Below are 18,008 nucleotides of genomic sequence, written 5' to 3'. Positions count from 1 at the left end.
GATAGGAAACAACCCATCGATGTCAGCAATTGTTCCTATGGGAGGTTATACCTGTGTCACATTTTCAGTATGATCTTCTCTAGTTTAACTTATTGTTTTCTCATACAGTTTGTCTTAGATTCTCAGTTATGAAACAATCACAAACATAAGATTAAAGAACCACAAAACAAAAAGGTTCAGTTTTGCATAAAAATGACTTTTTTTTCAGAACTTTTATTATTTTGCATTAGGAAGGGTTATGAACACTAGTAAGGAAATATATAGTAAGCTAGGAAAATTCATTCCAATCAAAGATGGACTGGTTATAAAATAACCATAAATTCAAATTAAGGGCAGGTAATGTGTATCATCTGCATTAGCAATCACATATCCCATTTGACATCAACTTTATTTCATATTGTATATTTAGAATTTACAAATGACTGATGCCTGAATATTGCAGAAATACTCCACAAGTTTTGGGGATTTTGACATTTATTTTAAAATGTACTTACTATTATAAATAAGCACTGGAAATAATTTCATGAGCATGGTGTGCTTTGAAGCATTGATGTGGAACTGAGGATGATTTTATTATTTTTTCACCTGCTCAAGTACTGAGATGAGTTTTTGGATTTGTTTAACATAGCAATTTTTCAAACAATAATTTATTTGCATAGTTATTAATATATTCTAGACCTCAAAAACTGCCTTATTTTCTAAGAATCTCAATGTGATTTTTGGCTACGCATCATTAGATATACCTGTTGATGGATAGGTTTGTTTCAACATCAATGCATCGTAATTATGCAATTATTTTTTTTATCATGTGTTCAAGTGAAAATGTTTTTGTTTTAGAAGACATGAAAATGAATGTCATTATTTCTAAACATCTCAGGGAGCCTAAACTTTATAAAATCTTAAAACTTATGCTACAATTTTGTCAAGAAGTGAGGAGATTTGTGTCAGAGACCAAGTCATATATTTTACATAATGAACAATTCCTTTTAAGAATACTTAAAAATGCAAGTACCAATAAACTCACAGTGGTTATAAGGAAATCAAGGAGAAAGATGAAACTCAGGAATTGAAATTGAAAAAAACAAAGCAATGGAAAAGAGCCATCAGATTATGGCAAGAAGAATTTATAAAATTAAACTCACTGCAACAACTGCTCATTAAACAGTTATTGTGTGCTTTACACTGTAAAACACCGAGATGCTAAAACTATGAAGGTGATAAAAAGGACAGGAAGGAAGGAAGAGAAAAAAGATTACAAATAAAACCCTGTTCTTTATCCCATGGAAATCTTTGAGGAATTTATATAAGTTCCAGTTAGGGAAATACTTGAAAGTTCCAAGTTAAATACATTTGGAAGATTCACCTTTCAATTATAAAACTGGGAAAGGACTTTATGTTCCCAGAAGAACTGGATCCACTTAGGGCATTGGCATGGGGTTGAACATCTCCATCAGTTTTCTGCCATGGTTCTCTACATTGCCCTAGTCTTATGGATCAGAATCTGTTGGTAGGGCATGCTCTTTCTTGTTTAGCTACAACAGAATTCTTAAGAGGATGAATATGCACCAAAGCCCTTTTATTCACTCCCTGCCATCTACCACAGTCACCCATTGTGTAAAAAAACACTTACCGATGGAGATGGAAACTTCAGGAAAACAAAGCTCTCTGGAAGGCAGGTACTAACAATGCTCACAGTAGCCTGAAATTTGCAGGAGGCAATTCTTACCGTGTCTAAGGATAGCACTTTGGGCACTGTGACTTTAATGACACCATAAAAATAACAAGGCATTAAACAAGCCTCAGCCTTAATAGACTGGAAGAGGGAGAATAGGGGGAAATATTCAAATTATCCCAGTATGACTATTGGCACATTCAGTGGATGTAAATCCATTACTCAAGGTTCTTTAATAACCCTGAAGTTTCTCCTACTTTCTAAAAAGGAGTGTGAAATAAGGTGAATGACTACCATTTTCAGATTGCCTTAGAAAGTGCCACTGTAGTTATTGCAATTTGGCATGAGATAATTGGGTGGAGTGGGGATGGAATGCAGGAACAGTTTGAATCGTGACTACAAATATAAATGGGTCCCTTACAATTTCCAACAAGGGGATTTAACATGATCAATGTAGTCACGAGGCCTGGAAATCTTACTCATTAGGGAAGGAAACACAGACCAAGCAATATGGGGACAGTGGAGTCATTTGGTTCAAACCCTCATTTTGGATGTCAGGAAAGGAGACCCAAGAGATGAAAGGACTTCCCTAAGGCAGAGGGGTCTAGAGCCCAGGTTTCCTGTCATCTCCTTCAGTACTCAGAAACTATGATACAAGTTTGCAGGGATGGCCGACATATGGGAATCACATTTGTAATAGTCCTTATGATGTAAAGTGAGATATAAATATAAGTAATGCTTCTATTTCTTCGATTGTGAATTCCAAAGGAAACAAATGGCTTTACTCACCTACAGGGAAAAACTCGCTCATTTTCTTTTTGTAGATTTTGAAGTCAACTTCTAGGAAGACACAGAAGATGATCCGATCCACCTAGAGGCAAACAATAAGCACTCAAAGTGAAAGAAAATATGGCAATTGCTTTCCTATAACAGTCTTAGAACAAACAAAACCAAATGGAAAAGCCTCATACAGATGTAGTTAGTGATATAGCTAACGACATCACAGCTTTCAGTGAACTTCAAGGGTGTGGGTGTGTATACGTGTGTGGGTGTATGTGCACACTCTGTATATAAATAAACCCTCAAGCTCTTTGGTGGAAAGATGTTATATAAATCAAATAAGAAATAATAAATGACAATAAGCCACTTTGCAGCAAGCTATAAATAAGAGCTGGGAATCCGACAGGATACCTAGACTTTATGTTCTATAAAACAGCCACACGAGAGGCATACAGCAGAATGACAATAAAGTATGTCAGTAAACAAAGAGCTCTTTGTCCTACCCTTGTTAGATAAATATATTTATCAAACCTGTTAGTATTTGAACATGTCCTGAAAAGCTTCCATGCAATTTAATTTTCTTGAAGTCACTTGTTTTAGCCTAACATACTCAGAAATGCAATAGAAATAAAATATCATTAGTTGACAGTGACACAGGCCAATGTACCATTTAATTTGGTAGATACTGTTGAATTTAAAAAAATCACCTCAAAAATAAAATGTGTCCACAGTCCATTTTCCCTCTTTGAAACAGAGCTTCTGCATGTTAGGAGTTTCTTTGAAATATTCAGAGTAATGTGGTAAACAGAGACAAGAGATGGAGTATACATAATAGCTCATGCATATCTGATACTAAGCTGTTGACTCAATTTTGTGCTCTGAAAAGAAATACCCCTTTAGTTCCTTCATTTGAACAATGTAGAAAAAAATTTGAGAATCACTCAGTTTATCAGAGTGCAACTGATAATTAAAGCATCAAATAAAGCATTTCTCATGGTAGTAGGGAATGAAAATAGGGCATGTATGCAGCAGGATAAGAAAGAATGGATGTCATCCAACTAATTCTGCAGCTCTTCCAAACTGGGGGGGTACAGATTCTGCTTGCCAAGTGTGACAGTTCCCAGTGAGAGAGATCTGTGGAGTAAGAAATGGTGACAAGGTTGCCTGATGGAAGTCCAGAGATCTGGCTCCCTCATCCCCTCACTCCACCTCAGCTAAGGTGTACTGCCTCCTGGGCAGGCAATGGATTCCATGCTGTAATAAACAAAGCGCTTCACAGGATGGATTTTAAGAGAAATCACCTAGCCTTCAAAATTGTAAAGACTAGGGTGCAAATAACCATGTTTCTTTTCCTCTGTTTTCACTTTGGGGTCTGGTGTCCAGCCCTGTCAGTCTATCATTAATATATTCTACAAATACAAAAACTATCCCTTTTAAATCACTTTCCAGGTGACCTATAAATTTAGTTGAATAAATTATTAACTCTGTGCAGTAACAAATGTGCATCTTCACTCTGCCAATGGCATGTTTATGTCCCATGGCTAAAGCTCAAAATCATAAAGTTGAGTGATGGATAAAGAGTTGCCGGGGCTGGGGATATAGCTCAGTTGGTAGAGTGCTTGTGTTGCAAGCACAAGTCCCTGAGTTGGATCCCCAGCACCGCAAAAAAAAAAAAAAAAAAAAAAAAAAAAAAAAGAGCTGCCAAAGGTCATGTACTCCAACATGTTACCATTTCTAAAACATTTAAAACATGAAGATACAACAGTGTAGAAATCCATTCATAAGTACTATTAAAAATAATTGAGAGGTCATCAGGCTGGTGTAGCTTCAGATCCTTGAGTTCCTAGATAAACAAACTGAGTGCAAACAGTAAAAAGAAGTTTAATGATCAAATATTTTCTTTGCCTGACCCTACATAAAGCCCCATCATGCCCCTTCAGTGGAGCCAAAAATGTCGCACAATCTGGAGTTGCCTAATTCATGAATTACTTTCTGGTCAAACCCTCAAATTTGAACATAACTCAGTTAATATTTTGCCAGAACTAAATATGAATACATACAAAGGAGTGCCACATATAACTTTAGGATGATGATGCTTTCTGGAGAGGGACAGAAGGTAAAGGATGAGAAAGATAGGGATTTGATTTATTAGTTAATATTTCATATATTTAGAAAAAAATATTTGAGAAAAATAAGGCAAATGATTAATAGGTATTAACTAGATTAACAGGTACATGAATACATTATTTTTTCTATGAATTTTTGTATATTTGAAATACTTCATAATTAAAAACCCTAAAATTAATAATAAGATCTGTTCAGCCTTATTATCTTCTCTTAGACCACACCCTACTCTCCACCTGTTTTGAGCTACTTAGAGTTTCCAAAGATAAAATTTTACTCACTTCTGTACCTATGATTGCTAATTTTTTCCCTCCAGGATTCAGATTATTTCTAAAATCACCTAACTCTGATTAAAAAAAATCAAAAGCAAAAAGCTTGGCTTAATATCAATCTAAGAAGACCAAGTTAAATAATTACATTTCCACCCATTTCCCTATATATTTTAGAACACTCCTTTCCAGTGTGTGTGTGTGTGTGTGTGTGTGTGTGTGTGTGTGTGTGTGTGTTAGCTCTTTAGTGGAATGCTATTCTCTGCTATTATTTGTACTTTTAAATGCCATACAATCCATAATTTAAATTTTTCAAATGTTGTAAGAAATTGTAACCTTTCCTTTAGCAAATTTAGGCTTTGTTATCATGGAGAGAGTTTGGATTCAAAATTCAGCAGCCCAATTTATTTTCTGCAAGAGAAAATGGATGATGAAGATGAAGCACTTTTATTTTAAAATAATTGAGTGGCCCAGTTCTCTTTTCTTGGAAGCAAATTGAATACAAGCATTAATCTCATGCACTTTTTAGGTATGTATATGTGTTTGCATACATATTCTCTGTGGTATTATTGGACAAGAATTTATTTAGTTGACAGACTCTATGTTTATCAATTCGTCCCAGGTACTGTGTACTCTTCTTGCCACAGCTTTCCTTATAATGGAACCATGGCACTCCCCTCATGGAGATGTGGGATCAAAGCATTCTTCTCTTGAATCTGGGAGGCTTGTGACTTTGGAAGAAATGATGTAAAGTGATTTCAAAATGATAAAATTCAATACAATTTCTGCCTGGTTGTCTTTGGAGGCTCTCTCTTGTACAAAGTCATCTTGCCACAAGGAAGCAGAGAGACCACATGGAGAATCTATACATAACAATTCCAGCAAACAGCCTTAACTGGAAGCGGGTAGCCTTCAGATGGTTTTAGTTCCAGGCATTTGAGCCACCCCAGCTGATGCCACATGGAGCAGAAATGAGCTGTTGCTGCTAAATGCCGTTTGAAAATTCATGAGCAAAGATTACAGAAATATAAACCAGAAGTTTGATATCCTTCCAGCTTCTTCCTATCAACACTTTTTGGAGTAGAGTTTTCCAGCTATGCAGTACTCGACTCATGCTGAAAAGGTCACACTGAAGGGGTCAAATAAGTAGAATCTACCATCGGGTGACAAGAATATAGAAAGTCTAATGGATACATGGCTGAGAGATTGGAGATCTGACTTGTGCAAAAGAGGAAGGACCATGGTTTTCCATTCTAGCCCTGGATACATTTCATAAGAACCTAAAAGAATGGCTCATTACTGAGTCGCAGGAGTGTGGTTTTAATTTTTTTTCTTTAAGTTGTAGGAAATTTTTGTTAAATGTTGGTTATTGAGAGACTAGATTTATTCATTAGTTACTAAATAAGCAACTTCAATTTGTTAGGCCTAGTCCACATACTATTCAATCATTAGAAAACATGAACCCAGGAACTGAGTGATTTTTTTTCCTCCCTGGGACCAAAATTTAACTAATGACAAAAATTCAGGTGTCTTAACTTCACAAACATCATTCTCTTTGTGATATCTCCCAGATGGAGACATGTGAGATTGAAATTCTAAGCCTGTACCTAGCTGTGTGACACTGGATTGGCCTTCATCTCTGTGGCCACAGGTTTCACATCTGTCTAATGAAAGGATTGAATTATATCATCTCTATGGTTTCTTTCTCTTCTGTGACTCTTCCTGATGATCTCTGTGGCAGTTTTGTGCTACGTCAATTTAGTAAGCTTGAGCTACGTTTCTCTGGATAGTTCTGGATTAGGGCTAGTCACCTAAAGAAATTTCCATTGGATTTGTAGAGCGGAAGCACAGCTACAGCCATCGTACTAGGGAGGTAGATCTGGAGCTCTGGGCAGATTGAACACATCTTTATCTGGGTGTGGGAGAGCAGTGGTTGGACTTTTCCAGCTCCTACCAGTCTCTGCCTCCAGCTTTTGGGTCCTGTGTTATTCACACAAGCACTCTGTAATGAGGACACAAGGTCCTTCTGTAGCTTTAGGGTGAAGTGGGAGACAGATAGCTATGCATGCCAGTTTGTCCCTGTGGACTCCAGTTTTGGCTCATGACTTCATGTTCTCTCCCATTTTACATTCAACTTTCCTCATTAACACCTGCTCTTGATCACTGCCCTGCTGACAAACTCCAGGCACTGATTGGATGCTTTCCACAGACTTCTTCACCAGCTGTTTAATCAGCTTTTTCACCACTGTGACCAAAAGACGTGACAAGAACAAATTTAGAGGAGGAAAAGTTTATTTGGTGCTAAGGGTTTACGAAGTCTCAGTCCATAGATGGCCAACTCCATTGCTCAGAGCTCAGGGTAAGGCAAAACATCATGGCAAAAGGGTGTTGCAGAGTAAAGCAGCTCAGGACATGGCAATCAGAAAGCAGAGAGAACTCATTCAGTGGAGACAAAATATAAACTCCAAGGACATACCCCCAGTGACCTATCTTCTCCAGTCACACCCTACCTGCCTAGGTAGGTTCCTACCCAGTTAATACCTATCAGTAGATTAATCCAATGATTAGGTTATACCTCTAATAATCTAATCATTTCATCCCTAAATATTCTTGCATTTTGTCATACATGAGCTTTTGGAGGACACCTCATCTCTAAACCATAACACCAGATCCATAGCATGGGCCTGGATTAGAAGATTTCTCTGCTATGACAGCCATCCCTTTTGGATATTTACTTTCCCACTGTTTTAGTGAGCTTTTGAGTTGCTGTGACCAAAATACCCTCAAGAATGACTTAGAGCAGGGAAAGTTTATTTGGGGATCATAGTTTCACAGATCTCAGCCCATAGATGGCTGAATCCATTGCTTTGAGCCTAATGTGAGGCAGCACTTCATGTGGAAAGGGCAGCACAGGGAAGCTGCTTAGCTCAGGGTGGGATCGGAAAGGAAGGAGGGAGGGAGGTAGCAAAAGAGAGAGAAGTAGAGGGAGAGAGGGAGAAAGGGTAGGGGGAAGGCGCCATAGAGAAGATGAATACTTTCTGGGATGCCCTGCCCTGCGACTGACCAAGCCTCACCTACCTATAGTTATCACCCAGTCAGTCCATTTTAACTAGGATGAACTGATTAGGTTATAGCTCTTTCAATCCAACCATTTCACCTTTGAATATTCCTGCATTAACAGGAGCTTTTGGGGGATACCTCATGTCCAAACCAAAGCACCCACTTTCTCCCATGGTTTTTATAATATCTAGTTAATTATATGATAAATCCTTTACTCCATATCACACACAGGGGTCTACATCCCTGATTAAGCCTCAACCAATGCAATCTTAATTTCATTGAATATCATGTAGGAAAAATCAAAAAGTACAAAAAAAAATACAGTATTCCCATTTAGAAGTGTGTAACCCTGTCAAAGATATTTCAATTTCAATTACTTCCTTCAAAATCAACATTTGTTGGTCCTAGTCTATATTCTCAGAGAGCTTCCTAAAGTGTGTATCCACTCTTTTATAATTCATTTCATATATTTAACAAGATTCACTCCTTAAAGAACAAGTTGTCAATAAACTATAAATGATCCTCATTCTAAAACATAATATTAAATAACACAAAAGGCAACATTACTATCTGTGGGAATTAACAACTTGACCCTAGTCCTCTTTATTCTTTAAACTAGAATCTTATGAAAAATCAGGTGCTACTAAATTTTGTATTCCTAGTACATGATTATAGGTCCTCACACATAATAGGAGCTCTGTCAATATTTGTAGAGTATATGGTTAACTAAACAAACAACTAAAATGTAGGTATATGCCAAACATTTTTAAAGTGAGTTCTAAAACCAAAAAATAAGATACTGAGGAGGTAGACTTTCCCTTATGTTTACCAGAACTCCTACAAACAGAGCAGCAGAGGAGCTAGAATGTTTTGTAAAATGGAAAAGCACTATATAAGGAACATGAGTTACTTATTGTCACCAACTGTCATCTTTTCCAGTGATACTATTGTTCAATGATTCTCCAGTTCAATACGAGGTCTTCATACAAGGTATTTATTATTTTCACAATAGTAACAGTGATGTCCTGCAAATTTGTGTTTATTAAAAACTAAAAGCTTTTGTAAAGGAAAAGACAATATCAAGTATATGTAAGAATGGATTTACATTGACAAAAACCTTCATATGCAGTTCGTAAGAATAAATATTGGTGTAATCACTTCAGAAAGTTATTTGATAGCATATACTCAATTAACTGAATATGCACTTAGCCTATGACCTAGCAACTATACTTCTAGGTTAACATCCAGTAAAATATAGACATATGTTCACTGAAAGACACATACCAGAATGTTCACAACAATATCATTTGTAATTATCTCCATACTGAAAACTGCTTAAATGGTCTTAAATGGTAGAATGGATAAATTATGATATATTCATACAATTGAATGTTTTCCCCCCTAAGTAGATGATAATATATAATGGGGGTGGGGGTGGGAAGTGAGAGAAGAATGGAGGAACTTTAGATTACCTAGAGGGAAATGAGAGGGAGGGGGTATGAAAAATGGTGGAATGAGACAGACATCATTACCCTATGTACATATATGATTACACAAATGGTATGAATCTACATCATGTACAACCATAGAAATGAAATGATGTACCCCATTTGTTTACTATGAATCAAAATGCAGTCTATAAAAAATAAAAAAAATAAATAATTTTAAAAAGAATATCACAAATCAATGAGAAAGAAAATATCTATAATTATATACAAAATATAGGTAAATCTCACAATCATAATATTGCAGAAAAGAATCCAAACAAAAGTATACATTGGATGATTCCAATTTTTTAAATTCAAAAATATCATAGAAATAGACAAAATCACCTATGGTGTTAGAAGTTAGTGTAGCAATTACTCAGGGGTGAGGTTTGCTGAAAAGCAACCTAGGGGAATGCCTGGCATCCTGGTATTTTGATCTAAATTCTGGTTCCCCAGGATGTGTTCAGTTTGTGAAGATTTATCAAGCTGTGCACTCAGGAACTATATGTATGTTACACTTCAATAAGATTTTTTTAAAGGTTCAAAGTCTTGTGTTACAGTTGTCTTGGTCAACAATCCAAAATCTATTTTCATTGACTTAGAGGTCAAAAAAGTCCTTTAAAAGCTGACCTTCTAAAGGCAATCTCTCCATATATTTCCACTGATGCCTACTATAGCTTACCCATCAAGGCATAAAGTAGTAAAGATGTATTTCTTTCACCAAGATACCCATTAATACATAGTGGGGGGGTTATGCCCCATAAACATGATGACATACATTCTATTAATCTTTTTCAGCATCATATCCATTGCCCCTGAAGAGGGCTACACAGCGAAACAGGACTGGAATATCTGCAGCTGACCTCCATTTTTCATAGCTACTAGTCAGAGGGAGCTGACACAGCCAAGATTATCCTGTGTTCAGCGATACTGGTACAGTGAATATATTCTGATGAATGTAACTTGCTTCCCCAATGACAAACATTCAGAGGTACAGTGTACATGCAAATGCTGCTATAACTGGGCACTTATGGAGGGTTATGCTGTGTAAATATGTGTGTAAACACAGTCCAGTGGACATCTGGGGTGAGTCCCAGCCTTCCTACAACACAACTTAGGTATGGAGTATTTTTCATACAATAGTAGAAACTTCTGCTAACAAGTGAATTCAATTTCAGGGTTTAAGTATCAAATTTGAACAAAGACAGGTTTTGGGAGCATGGCAGATCAGAACACTTGGAGATTCCTTGGTGATATGATTAAGTCAAGGATAAACAGAATGGCAAAGAGACCAGGTCATTCATTGCTGATTAATTGAAGAACAAGAACAAGAACTTGAAATGCATGGATCATAATCCCTTCTCTCCCACCCAATGAAGCAAAGGAGAACAATCTCCCTGTGTATTAGTTTTCTATTGGAACATAACAAATTACCACAAATGTAATGGCTTCAAACAACTCTTTATTATCTATTTCCCACAGCTTATATTTCAGGGCCCAGCCCAGTTGGGCCCTCTACCTACCCAGAGTAAGAAAAGCTGTAGTTAAGGTGTTAGCTGCATTGCAGTTACAATGCTCACTAGAAGTTAGAGTTCTCTTCCGAGCCCCTTCTTCTAAGCTTTTGACAGAATTTAGTCCTTTGCTGTTGTTTTCTTGTTGGCCAGAGACAGTTTTTGTCTCCTGAAGGCCATGTGCAATTCCTTGCTGAGGACATGGATATGGGTGCTTGCTTTCTTCAGGGCCAGCAAGAGTGTGTTTTCATGACTATCTGCATCTCTAACTCCTAGACTCCTTGTTAAGAACCCAGTCAGACCCAGCAGGACCTTCTTCCCTTTAATTAACCCAGTGGACCAAATACTTTAATTATATCTGTGAAATTATATCTGTTTTTCTAATCAAGGGAGTGACTCTGCCGTCTTATTTGCAGGATTCAAACACACTGAGGTGGAGAATACTGAACAAGACCTGTACACCTGAGGGAGGGGTTAAAGCATGGTGGAGGGTGTCCTGGAGTTCTGCCTCCTTCCCAGTGCTCTCTTTGTTAAAAAGCATTTAACAAAATATATCACTCCTTCATGTTCAAAACAATAAAAAAGGAGCTGGGGAGATAACGCAGTTGGTAGAGTGCTTGGCTTGCATGCACATGCCCTGGGTTCAATCCCCAGCACCACGGGGAAAAAAAAAAAAAAAACAGCAGAAAAACTAGGGCTAATAGGAACATACCTCAACATTGTAAAAGCTAGCTATGCTAAACCCAAGACCAACATCATTCTAGAAGGAAAAAAATGGAAAGAACTCCCTCCAAAAACTGGAACAAGACAAGGATATCCTTTTTCACCACTTCTATTCAACATAGTTCTGGAAACTCTAGCCAGAGCAATTAGACAGACGAAAGAAATTAAGGGAATACAAATAGGAAAAGAACTCAAATTATCACTATTTGCAGATAACATGATTCTATATTTAGAAGATCCAAAAATTCCACCAGAAAACTTCTAGAACTCATAAATGAACTCAGCAATGTAGCAGGATATAAAATCAACACCCATAAATCAAATGTGTTCCTATACATCAGTGATGAATTCACTGCAAGAGAAATTAGAAAAAACTACCCCATTCACAATAGCCTAAAAAAAAGGGGAGGGGTGAAAGAATTCTACAATGAAAACTGCAGAACACTAAAGAAAGAATTAAAGAAGACATTAGAAGATGGAAAGATCTCCCATGCTCTTGAATAGTCAGAATTTATATTGTCAAAATGGCCATACTACCAAAAGTGTTATAGAGATTTAATGCAATTCTTATTAAATTTCCAATGACATTATTCATAGAAATAGAAAAAGCAATCATGGAATTAATTTGGAAAAATAAGAGACCCAGAATAGCCAAAGAAATCCATAGCAAGAAAAGTAAAGCAGGAGGCATCACAATACCCAAACTTAAACTATACTACAGAGCCATGGTAACAAAATGGCATGGTATTGGCACCAAAACAGACATGTAGACCAATGGTACAGAATAGAAGACACAGAGACAAACCCACATAAATACAGTTATCTCATAGTAGATAAAGATACCATAAACATACATTGAAGAGGAGATAGCCTATTCAACAAATGGTGCTGGGAGAACTTGAAATTCATATACAGTAAAAGGAAATTAAACCCCTATTTCTCACCCTGCACAAAACTCAACTCAAATGAATCAAACACTTAGGCACTAGAACAGAGAGCCTGCAACTAACAGAAGAAAAATTAGACCCAAATATTTACCATTTCGGTTTAGGAACTGACTTCCTTAATAAGACTTCTAAGGCACAAGAAGTAAAATCAAAAATCAATAAATGGGATGGATTCAAACTAAAAATTCTATTCTCAGCAAAGGAAACCATCAATAATGTAAAGAAAGAGTCTACAAAATGGGAGAAAATCTTTACCATACACACATCAGATAGAGCACTAATCTCCAGGATGTATAAAGAACTAAAAACCTCAACAGCAAAAACCCAAATAACCCAATCAATAAATGGGCAAAGTAACTGAAAAGGCACTTTACAGAAGAAGAAGTATGAATGTTCAACAATATATGAAAAATGTTCAACATCTCTACCAATTAGAGAAATGCAAATTAAAAGTACTCTAAGATTTTATCTCACTTCAGTCAGAAAAGCAATTCTCAAGAATACAAGTAACAATAAATGTTGGTGAGGATGTGAGGGAAAGGTGCACTCATACATTGCTGGTGGAACTGCAAACTAGTGCAACCATTATGGAAAGCAGTAAGGAGATTCCTCAGAAAAATTGGAATGGAACCACCATTTGACCCAGTTATCCCACTCCTGGGTTTATACTCAAAGGACTTAAAATCAGCATACTACAATGACACAGTCACATCAATGTTTATAGCAGTTCAAGTCACAATAGTCAAGCTATGGAATCAGCCTAGATGCCCTTCAACAGATGAATGGATAAAGAAAATGTTGTATTTATACACAATGGAATATTACTCAGCCTTAAAGAAGAATGAAATTATGGCATTTGCAGGTAAATGGATGGAGCTGGAAAATATCATGCTAAGTGAAATAAGTCAATCCCCCCAAATCAAAGACCAAATGTTTTCTCTGATATGCTGTTGCTCATTCACAATAATTTGGGGGAGATACTCAGGAAGAATAGAGGTACTTTGGATTAGGCAGAGGGGAGTGAAGGGAGTGGAGGTGGTATGGGGGTAGGAAGGACAATAGAATGAATCAGACATTATTACCTTATGTGCATATATAACTACATGACCAGTGTAATTTCACATCATGTACAACCAGAAGAATGAGAACTTATACTCCATTTATGTATGATGTTTCAAAATGCATTCTACTATCATGTATAATTAATTAGAACAAATAAAAATAATAAAGGCCAGCTTATTGGGGACCCTAGTTACATCTACAGAATCCATTTACAGCAGTGTCTAGATTAAGACTTGGTTAACTTGGAGGTTTGTGTGCAAAAAGGGTCAAGAAATTTGGAGGCCTCTTAGAGTCCTATCTGCCACATTTGACTATAATAATCACATGAAATATCCTATGTAAAGTGCTTGTCAAAGGACGTGAGTTCTGAGTGCTCCATACACATTAGTCATTTGTTTGTAAAATTCCTATTCACCCGACACCTGAAAACCCCAGTAGAGCACTGACACATAGGTACATCAGTGTTCACTTGGGAAGTCCTTTAATTTCTACCCTTATTTTTGTGTGAGTATTGGGAATTGAACCCAGGACCTCCATACGCTCTGCCACTGAGCTACATTCCCAGCACTCTGATTTTTTAAACCAGGTCAAGACAAGGTCCCCTTTGGATGAGAACAACAGAGCCACTTTTTCTGGTTAAAGACACTTTTTTTCCTAGTTTCTGAGGAATTCTAACTTAGAAAAAACAGTTACAAAAATGGCCCATATGATACATAAGCAACTCCGTTTTTTATCTGGCCAAATCAGCCAGTGAGAGAAAGGGAAAATGGGAAAGCTGACAGTTTGAACTGCTGTAATGGAAAGATTTCACAAGGCCCTACAGGAGTTCCTGTTCTGGCATTCTACTGTCCCTGACAAGTGTCACTGAACATCATTCTTCTGCTTCTTGCTTAAAAGTATTAAGTATCTTTACACTTGTCTCCACTATCACAGAAGTTAGTATTTTAACTTCCAAACTACAGAAAGGGAATTTTTATCTCTCCATATTCCCAGAGATGTTAAGATGAGTTGGAGAGCATTTATAATCCGTAAGCACTCAAAGGGCATTTTTTGCATTTTGAAATTGCTTCTGTGTGCATGAAAAGGATCCTTTATTTTGGGGGGCCTTTTGCAAACCCAGTACATCTGTCATTCTGTGGCAGCATGACTCAAGACTCTCCCTGTTTTGTTTTGATAAATTGCTCTTTTTGACTTTTTCTTCAACTCCATAAGAAAAATGTCCATGTATCTGAGGAGCCAAGAATTATTTTGGTTTGAGCTGGAGGCTCATTTGTACAAGTTAATTTTCAGGCCTGCGTCATATTGATCAAAATGGACATGCTTGCAATTGGCACATCTGTCGTGGTCCTTGAAGCTATTTCATATGCTTAGCATAGAAGAGACAAATGCCGCACATAGGCTTAGGACCTGCAACTCTAAATTCTAGCATGGCAAACATGTCCTGCCCTGCCCTTGTAACCAAAGAAATGATCATGGGAGACACTATGGGGACATGTCAGTCAAAGTTAAAGAACAATTGGAGAGGAAGCTGTGCTGTGCAGTACTGTCCATAAATGCCCCCTGCCTTCAGGACTAATGCCTGTCATTCCCCCCCATCTTTTGCAGGAGGTGCTGGTGGCTGACAGCTCGGCAGAGTCCCCCTCAGAGACTGCCAAGGAGAGCGCCTCCTAAAGTCAACCTGTATCCGATGATAGACTCATGTAGCAGGTGAAAGGCCCAGTACACTCCCTTAAATTTGGTGCAACTCTGAAGGACCCTCTGATATGGATTGAATTATATATCCTCCCTAAAAATTTATACTTTGAAATCCTAACCCCTGGTAACTCAGAATGTGATTGCATTTGGAGATAAGGACTTTAAAGAGGTCCTTAGAGTGGGCTTGAATCCAGTATGTTTGTTGACCTCATAAGAAGAGTAAATATGGACACAGGCATTCACAGAAAAAGACTATGTGAAGATACAGGGAGAAGAGATACAGGGAGAAGAGGGTCTTCTGCAAGCCAAGGAGTAACATCAGAGGGAACCAGTTCTGCTATAATGTGTGACTTTTAGACTTCCATACTACAAGAAAATTAATTTCTATTTTTCAAGCTCCCCAGTCTGTGGGACTTTACTATGGCAGTTCTAGCAAAGAAATACACAATCTCAGCTTTGGAGCTTCTTGTGGGATCAACCAAATCTTTTGCTGTAACTCTATCACAGTTCAATTTCTCCCAATCTGGCTTCCCTCAAGTTTCCTTCTCTTCCAGGTGTTATTGAGAGTATCATCCAATGAACCTCCTGCGAATCTCCCTTTTAGTTTACTTCCTGGAAAAACTTGACCTATGACAACACCTTCTGATTTTGGCAATCAGAAATATTTTCTCCCCATGTCCCCTTTCTGCATCATTTCCACTGGTTTGATGGTAGAAGCCAAGTACACATGAAGCAATTCAGCTGAAGCCTGTCCGACAGGTGAATCAGTACCTGCTCCTTCATTTTTAGTAATAGAGAGCAACCACATTCCACACTTGGCTAACCAATGGTTAAAAGGTAAGAATTCATTTTGTAAAAGAGCATTAGAAGTCAACATAAACTATAAATGTGACCCAACAAAGTTAGATTGGTTGTGACTGGGGCCCCATTTGGCATTCATCTTTGGAAAATGTGTCTCTCCAAGCTCTTTGTGAATTCTAGTCTGGGGCTGGGCAGCTGGATTGGGGGGCAATTGTGCGATGATGGTCTTAAGAAGTGAGGATACATTTTAACATGGCAGAAGCCACTCAGAATTGAGACATCTCTTCAGAAGTACTTCTCATCTAATGGAAGTTATATCCTCTAGATAAGAGTAATGATTTCCTTCTGGTAAGAAGTAGATTAGACTTTAGAGATGGGTTTTAAGTTCGTAAAAGGTGAGTTTACCTGGTCTGGAGGTGGGTTGGTTAGAAATGTGTGTAAGCTAGGCCATGGCTAACATCTCTTTGCCAGAGAAGGCTTTCTTAGGCTAGGCAACTGTGATAAAATATTTAGAAATCTGGGAGTGTGGAGAATTAACACCTGCCACCTACAGCAGTCTCAACAAAAGACCAGCAGGAGGTGATATTTAAATCCCACTGCTCCATTACTTTCTGGTAAGAAAGCCCTGACTTCTTCAGGGTTCCTAAGCTTATAATATCCCAGAATGGTAAACTTGATGGTGTTTGCTATGTTGGGTTCCTTATTAACTACCTCACTCACAAATAATCTACCTGCACTCTAATCCCTGTCTTAGGGTCTGCTTTTGGGAGAACCTAAATGAAGAGGTGAGAAGAAAATCAGTCAAGTATCAATTCAATCTCTCACCCTATCAGCAGTTAATTTAGCATAATTCAGTTTCTAACTCTGTTAAGGTACAGAACTCCTTCCCACACTGCTGTCACTCTGAAGGTGCCCTCGGTACCCTCAGACAGAGAAGACAGTGCCAGGAATAGGTCTTTCTTCTTTGCCATCCAGTCTGTGACATGAAATTACCCTTCCAATGTTGGAGCTATTGTTCACCAAGCGCTAATGCAGTGCTCATGTCAACCACCCCAACCCAGCTGCAACCCCTTATTGTATATTTCATACTCCTGCTTCTCAGAACGCTCTGTTTCCTTTTTCTTTTATTTGATTAAGAACATCTGCAGAGGTGGTTCAGATGCAAAAGTTAGTAATTACTCTTTCTTTGTCACAGTAATTAAAAATTTCAAGGAACAATTGTCATTCATTGCTGCTTATGAGGTTGCCCATGGAGGACACTGCTTTAAGTCAAAGAATCATGACATAAAAAAATGCCATTATGGGGAGAAATAAAAATCTCTTCCTAAAAGGAGAATGCTGTGTCAAGTCACAGGGTGGCTCTGAAGCCTGGTGATGAAGCTCAAAAGAACAGGGGTCTACCACACAACTGTGCAAGGAGTCCTGTGCATTATCATTTCTCCTACTTTTCCATTAGCATCTGACATGCAGTGCAGGTGCCATTTGCAGTTCAAAGGGAAGTCATTAACATATCTTGCCAAAGAGCATTTTGTGAGGACAAAAACTGTTTTTCTCAGGCTGGTGTCCCTCCCACTCCTGAAAGAAAGAATCTCTTTGTTCAAAAGGCAAACCTCAAGAGAACAATCTCCCCGAAGTAATTTTCCATAGGTTTATGTCTCAGACAATATGAATTGGCAACCAAAATGGTTCTACCCACACTGACCCCCTGAGGCGGGAGGTGGCAGCAATGGGGTGTGTGTGTGTGTGTGTGTGTGTGTGTGTGTGTGTTGTGACTCGGGTGGATGCTATGTATAAAAGAGAGAATGAAAGAAAAGTAATGAGTTCCATTTATCCTATCCTCTATCTTCTCCAGCATGTACCATTTGTCCCAAACTATT

General features: G+C 37.8%; 1 protein-coding gene across 3 annotated transcripts in view; it reads right to left on the bottom strand.

The window, feature by feature from the left end:
* Macrod2 (mono-ADP ribosylhydrolase 2) overlaps nt 1–18,008 on the bottom strand; it is a 2,075,735-nt gene that overhangs the window by 197,333 nt on the left and 1,860,394 nt on the right. For all 3 annotated transcript variants that reach the window (XM_047537628.1, XM_047537632.1, XM_047537630.1), the window contains exon 9: nt 2,462–2,543. In XM_047537628.1, the coding sequence (XP_047393584.1) occupies nt 2,462–2,543 (82 nt within the window). The remainder of the gene's footprint in view (nt 1–2,461; nt 2,544–18,008) is intronic.

Source organism: Sciurus carolinensis, chromosome 2, assembly GCF_902686445.1.
Source record: "Sciurus carolinensis chromosome 2, mSciCar1.2, whole genome shotgun sequence".
Lineage (NCBI taxonomy): Eukaryota > Metazoa > Chordata > Mammalia > Rodentia > Sciuridae > Sciurus > Sciurus carolinensis.
Note: the sequence above shows the minus strand (reverse complement) of the source record. Positions and strands in the feature narration are given on the sequence as shown.